The sequence below is a fragment of the Perognathus longimembris genome, chromosome 28 (assembly GCF_023159225.1).
Source record: "Perognathus longimembris pacificus isolate PPM17 chromosome 28, ASM2315922v1, whole genome shotgun sequence".
Classification (NCBI taxonomy): Eukaryota; Metazoa; Chordata; class Mammalia; order Rodentia; family Heteromyidae; genus Perognathus; species Perognathus longimembris.
Window position 1 is genome coordinate 16268933 of NC_063188.1, and position 7489 is coordinate 16276421.

The following is a 7489-nucleotide window of genomic DNA, read 5'->3' on the forward strand; positions in this document are numbered from 1 at the left end:
TGCATGATAAAATGTATCCATTTAATGTAGTCATTTATATGAATGATGATGTGAGCGTATGAATTTCCACATGTACATATTCATATATAAAGGTGGTAGGTTGTCACTGTGTTAATAGGATATTTATAGTTGGGCCATTTAATAGAGGCACAGAATCCAATATATATCTGAATAATTTCTGCTGGAAATTAAAGGTAGCCTCCAATAATTAGCATCCATAAAATGGCCTGGAAGCATATAGAAAAGGCTAAATCGTACCAAGTTGACTTGGTATAAGACAGAAAATTGTCTATGTGAAACATCCACTGTAAAAAGAGTTGGCCACCTGAAAGGATTTGTCTAGTAGTTGTTAGTTTGTGTGCTTGTACAGAACACCTCCTTCCCTGGCAATAGCAAATAGATCAGGTGTTAGAGTAGCTGCCAACTAAAGCATGTCACACCACGTTCTGCCAGTGTGGGTATAGAGTGATATGTCATCATTTGTGTCTGTGATGTGTGTTCATCTGTGATCATTCAAATTGGGGTTAAATGGTGGGTTGTCATATCGATAGAAGATATGACAAGTATGAAAGTATACACATTATCAAAATGAATTGTATATAATTTAAGTTCATTTATTTTCTGTATCTTGTTTTGAACATCATTTTGGCTTCCTATTTCTCGAGCTCTGTTGTGCCTTCTTCAATAGGGATCCCATGGGTCAAATTTGGCTCAGCTGGAAATTACTCAGATAGTCTGACTCTGCACACCTCTCCAGGCCAGGAATCCCATGGCCCCATCCTAGTTTCAACTGCATCCTCTTGCCAGAACTGCCACCTGTTCTTTGGCCCATTCTGGCCAGAGCCATTTCTTGAAAATTGACCTAATGACCCTGCTGAGGCTCCATGAAGTGCTAGTCCTGGCAGAACCAGGAAGAGAAGCAAAGTGATAGGGTAGGACTACAGAACTTTTTCATGGTGTGAACCAGACTCCCCTGGGGACAGTAGGAACCAGGATCCATGAGACATAGCCTCAAGAGTGACCTACTGATTTAGGATGGGAAAAGCATACAGGAAGTCCCCCCAGGAAACCTTAGTAAAATGGAAAAGTGAAATGAGAGCCCAAGTGTAAAGGGCATTCATTTAGTGTTGAGAGGAAGAAAGGTTAACACAAAATTTGCAGTGTCCTGGAGTACTACTCCAAAGTGAGCCAAAAAATTGCAATATTATCTCTAAGACCTTATGTGACAGTCCTTTCTTGAGTGCCAACTATCTGTCAAGCATTTGCCAGGCATGGGGCAAACCTCACCAGACAAACACCACTCCTGCCCTCAAAGAGCTTGTTGTATATCAAACAGACCAAGAAGTAACTTCTTGTTCACATTTCTATACGAGAAGTGCCACCATAGATATAAGAGAAGGTGTCCAGGGAAAAAGAGGTAACATTGGTGAACAGCAAGGAGGGGAATGAATATTTAAAACTTAGTCACTGGCCTCAAGATAAATTCTGAAGTCCGTGGTTTGGAATAGAAGGCTTTCCATGAGCTGGCTTTAGCATTTGGGGTCTCAATTGTCATCCACATCGCCTGCATACTAAACATCATCCACATTTTTACTTCCAAGACATTGGCAGATAATGATCACATTTGGAAAGTCTTCGTCATGATCTACCTAGGCAATCCTATTTGTTCATCTAGCTTGCCTCATAAAACACTTCCTCTAGGAAGTCTTCTTTCAACCTGACTACTACTCCTCTAATTGCTTGAGTGTCTGAATTCATTTTCGAGAAGTGACACAGAAAAGTACCACAAAATGATTGGCTTATACAACAGAAGTTTGTTTCACAGTTATGGAAGCTGGAAGTATAACATCCACACATGATTGGTGCTTATGTAGAAGAATGTGTCCCTGGCTTCTGGTATTCACTGGCATTCCTTGTGTAATGTATTTTCCATCCTGATCTTTGCCTTCATGTTCACATGGCATTCTTCTTATGAGACTGTTTACCAACTCACCCCAATTTCCTCTTTTATGAGGACCTCTGTCAAGACATTATGTCCCGATAAAGTCATACTTTGAGATACAGGGTAATAGGATTTTCGTGTATTTATCTTTGAAAGATAATTCAATTTAGAGCAATGCCTCTTCCACAGTGTTTCCATAGCATCCTACAGTTAGCATAGTATTAATCAACCTAATTATAATGGTCTGTTTAATTGCCTGCCTATTTCATTGGGCTGTGAGCTCCAAGAGAGCATAGATTGTGATTTATGCATTGTTGTATCCCTAGTACTTTAATCAAAATTAAGAATGTAGTAGATAATCAGTACATATGTGTCATAGTGTGTCTGCTTTCAGGAGAGGCCAATTTTTCATATTGTTCTGCACTTTGCACTTTCTTGCCTTGGTAGGGACTCACAGTCTCTCATATCTTCAGCTTTTTCCCAGAAAGTATGCAAACTTTTGGTGTCATTTTATACTATAAAATTAACATCTTCCCTTAAGCTTCCTGTTACAGCTCTGACTACATCTATTCCCTTTCACAGCTAGACTCCTGCAAAGAATTATCTGTACATGATGCAGTTTCTCCTTGATCTTTTACTGATTCCTATACCTTGCTTCAGCATGGCTTCCACACACATCATTCTACCCAAAGTTCATCAGTGTCCTCTGGCTTATCAGATAATGGACTTTTCATTGCCCCCCACCCCGCCAGTTTACTCCTCCCTTAAACACAGTATACCAGATTTTCTGTGTACAAAACTTCTCTTTCTCTGGAAAGTGGTATGGAGATTCCTCAGAAGGCTAAACATAGAGCCCCCCTACGACCCAGCAGCTCCACTTTTGGGCATCTACCCAAAAGACTACAAACAAGAACACACTAAAGCCACCAGCACAACAATGTTCATAGCAGCACAATTTGTCATTATTAAAATATGGAACCAACCCAGATGCCCCTCAGTAGACAAGTGGATCAGGAAAATGTGGTACATATACACAATGGAATTCTATGCCTCTATCAGAAAGAATGACATTGCCCCATTTGTAAGGAAATGGAAGGACTTGGAAAAATTTATACTAAGTGAAGTGACCCAGACCCAAAGAAACAAGAACTCTATGGTCTCCCTCATAGGGAATAATTAGTACATGCTTAGGCTAGTCCAGGCAGATCACTATAGCCTAATAGCTATGTCCTTATGAACATATAAGATGAGGCTAAGTGAAATGAACTCCATGTTATGGAAACAAGTGTTATATCACTGTCGTAGTTATTTTCAACATGCCATGTGAAACCGTACCCTTTTTTCCTCTCTTGTATTCCCTTCCTGTGGTTTTACCCCCGCTATCACTCACTGTATCTCATCTTAGTACCCTGGATACTGTATATACATATATTAGAACTAGGGAAGGGAAAGGGAATACCAAAATTGAGAGACAAGGATAAAAAGTCAAACGATTCCAGAAGCAATACTTACAAAACCATTTGGTGTAAACCAATTGAACAACTCATGAGGGGAGAGGGAGAAGGGGAGAGGGGTGGGGGGGAAATTGAGGGAGGAGGTAACAAGTTGAACAAGAAATGTACTCGCTGCCTTACATATGAAACTGTAACCCCTCTATAATTCACTTTGGCAATAAAGGGAAAAAAATCTCTTTCATCTACTTGCCTGATGTTTTACTCTTACCTTTCTATCTCATTCTCATTTGCTAGTTATTCTAAATATGTATGTCCAAGCAATGTAGTTTCCAGGGCCCTATTATGGGCTATGTTTTCCCTCTAAACTGTTTCTTTCTATGATTTCACCCACTTTTGAGCTTTTCAATACCATATACATACTAATGGCTTTGAAATTTGTGTTTTTGTATTTATAAATATTTTTGTACATTTATATGTGTATGTTTAAGCACATATGTGTGTCTGTGTGTGTGTCTGTGTGTGTGTGTTTATTGTACACATGTTATACAAGTATTCTAACACTGAGCTACATCCTCCGCCAGACCAATATATGCTTTTTATTAGTGTATAAATTGACTGTTTCTATTATAACATTTTGCATACGTATTATGTACTTTGATTATATTCATCCCCTATTATACTCTCTTGTCCTCTTTCACCTTCCTCTTCAAAAATTGTCACATTTCTACTTCCATGACTTTTTATAACTGTCAACTCAACATATAGAAGAAAAGATGTGATCGTTAGCTTTCTGAGTCTGACTTATTTCAAGCAAAAATGATGGTCTTCAGCTTCCTCCATTCATCATCCTGCAAACAAATTTTAAGAGAGATTAGCTTGGAGAAGAAAGTAAGAACAATATTATGAATGGCTAAAGCCTATACTGGTGAGCATAGATTTTTCCCCTATAAATTATGAGTACCCAATATCTACTGTGTGCAAGGTGCTATACGGAGTACCTGAGATTATAGCTAGAAATGAATTTCTGACTCTATATGTAGGACTTACAATCTCATGGGAAGATAGGAAGTACAGAGCTGTGTATGCCTCGTGTCAATTGAAGAAGAAACTATATCTCAAGGGAAGAATAACATGAGCTGGACAGTTGTGGAGGATTACAGGAGTAGGTAAATGTTGAGTTACATGTGGTAAAGTAAGTTAAACAAGAGACATTCTTAGTATATCTACTTGTTTTTCTAGCCCATAAAAGATCAGCTAGTCCTTTCCTGTAGATTGGTTCACATTAATTTCCTTTCAAATCAAAGTAAATATCATTGGGGCTTCAACTGTAGAGTTTTTCTTTATAAGTAGTTCTTTCATATTGTGCTTAATCTATAAAGAAAATAAAAACATAACTGAGCAATTTGAATACCAAAGCCATCATAACACCTTCAAGGTTGACAACTAATGGACATTTTTCATTATTCTTGTTTATTGTGCTGTTCTTTGGACCTTGAACAATGTATGCATAATATTTGACTCTCAATAAATAATTTTACATGTACCCTATCACTTTTCAGAGTAGCATCTTTTTGTTTTCCCTCTCTCATGGAGGGTAACTTCGATATGCCAAGCGTTACTGGTGAGTAGCTGGTAACATATATGAAAATAAGAAACAGAAGCACAAGTGAGGCCTCAAGACAAACTCTAATGCATAAGAATCAGCAGATGGAAAGAGAATAGAAGGTAATGAAAACAGAGTAGGTAGCTTTAAATGCTAGGGAAAATTCAGTCCAGAAAAAAGTGCTTGAGGCAGCCCAATACTTGAAATACATTTCTGTGAGTGCTTCATGCATATTCCTTTAAAACCAATTTATTAATGGGTTTCCATATGCCCTGCTAGGCTCTATCTTTTTCTTGGTAGTTTCAGACAAAGTAGACGTACAATATTATTATAAAACATATAATACAGTCTCCTCTGCAACCAGAACTTTAACATAGGTGTTGAAGAAACTGAACATACTTTCTTCACTTACAGAGTTTTCCCATTCTTATAGGGGCAATACAGAATTCCTTGCTGAGCCCTAGGATCTCTCAGAATTATTTATACATTTATTTCCCCCACTTGTTTCACTGAAGTTTTCAACATACCTCTTTGATATGTTTGTATGTTTGTGTATATGTTATATGATGCTTTGTGTTGTAGTTTCTTTTCAAAAATCAATGTACTTTCTTTAACCAAATAAAAACAAGAACTGTCTTTTTATAATTTTATTAATGTTTACTATAATATTATTGCCATATGGGATTCTATGTGATAATTCAATATGGAAATTGAACACGATAAGTCTATCTGCCAATTTGGAGAGTACATGCAACAATTATATATTATGTATCCTGAAAGGTTTCCCTCCCATAAACTATGAAGCATTTCTTCCATTTTGTAATCTAAATATGCCTTAGGAATTCTAGACTATTTCATAGAAACTGAGATTTACTCTTTACCCAAATCATAGCATTTGAAGATTAGCCAATATATGTAGCTGTGAAAATTAGAATCTACTGTATGCTTTCCTAATCTAATTGGGACTTCCTTGAGGATGGAAAGCGGGTTTTAACTCCAAGCTTCTATGATTTTTCTTGCCTGAATGGAACTCAATTAAAATATTAAATCTTCAATTTCTTCAGAGCCTCTTTGATATCATTGTTTTTGAGGCTGTAGATGAAAGGATTACACATAGGAGTTACAACTGTATAGAGCAAAGAGAAAGCTTTGTTGAGGGATGACACCTGGCCAGCCAAGGGTACAGCATAGACTAGGATTAAGGTCCCATAAAACAAAGTCACAACTACTAGATGAGAGGAGCAAGTGGAGAATGCTTTCTGCCGACTTTGCCTGGAAGATATATGCAAGACTACAGAAAAAATCTGCCAGTAGGAGGCTAGAGTTAACCCAAAGGGAGCTAAGGTTACCAAGGCTGTTAGACTCATGCAAGCCAGGTTGACCAGATAGGGATCAGAGCAGGAGAGCTTCTGCAGAGGTTTCAAATCACAGAAGAAATGATCAATCTCATTGCCACCACAGAAGTTTAAGCTGGATACCATAGCAGCCTGAAATGCAGCTGCCACTGTGAATCCACTAAACCATGAGCCAATGGCTAGCTTCACACACAGGGTTCCATGCATTAGTGTTAGATAGTGCAAGGGCCTGCAAACTGCCAAGTACCGGTCATAAGACATTACAGCCAGTAGATAACACTCAGTGCTGCCCAGTGCCCCAAACAAATAAAGTTGAATAATACAACCTACCATGGATATCACTCTTTTTTCCCTCAACAAGTCCACCAACATTCTGGGTACAATGTTGGATGTATAACAGACCTCCAGACATGAAAGATTTGCCAGAAAAAAGTACATTGGTGTCTGGAGTCCTCGTTGAGTGCACACTAGAACCACCAAGAGAAGATTCCCAGAAACAGTGGCCATATAGACAATACCAAACACCAGGAAGAGCAAAGGATTCAGCTCCTGGAGATCTCCAAACCCTAGTATTATGAACTCAGTTATCATCATAGTAGTGTTTCTTAGTCCCTCTAAAGGCAAAATCTCCTGAGAAAGTTTTAGTTTCTCCATATTCATGTATCAATTACTCTACTACTTAGATTTTGCACATTCCAGTTTTGTTGCTAATGATGGTATTGGGTATCAGTTCTTATCAGGACTTAATAAGAGAAGAAATAGCTGAGTGAAAATCTAGCTTCATCTCGAAGGGAACAATCATACTGCTGGTAAGTTGACATTCCCCAATTTATTTTCAAAGGAGATGTGTAGGGTTCATGTTTGGAATCCGTTATGTGACTGTGAACAAGAAAAAAATTGTTTAGGAAAATCCTTATTAAATGTTAACAACTCAAAGAAATGTCCAGATAGCAAATTGTACTTACAGCTTTCTTGAGCAGAGAATGAAGTGAAGCGTGACATATGCTAGGATTGAAGCAGAGAATTCTTCCACTGATGTAACAGGACCATCTATGTTTGTTGGGTAGCTACATCTCTGAGGTAGTACAGCAGCACTTTCTGGAGAAGGTACAGTGTGGGAAACCAGACATGCATT

At 38.1% G+C, this 7489-nt stretch overlaps 1 protein-coding gene across 1 annotated transcript; it reads right to left on the reverse strand.

Moving 5' to 3' along the window:
- Positions 1 to 6042: 6042 nt before the first annotated feature.
- Positions 6043 to 7014, reverse strand: LOC125342966 (olfactory receptor 10A7-like). The gene has a single exon (XM_048335312.1). It carries the CDS (start codon positions 7012 to 7014, stop codon positions 6043 to 6045), a length of 972 nt encoding a protein of 323 aa, XP_048191269.1.
- Between the last annotated feature and the right edge of the window lie 475 nt (positions 7015 to 7489).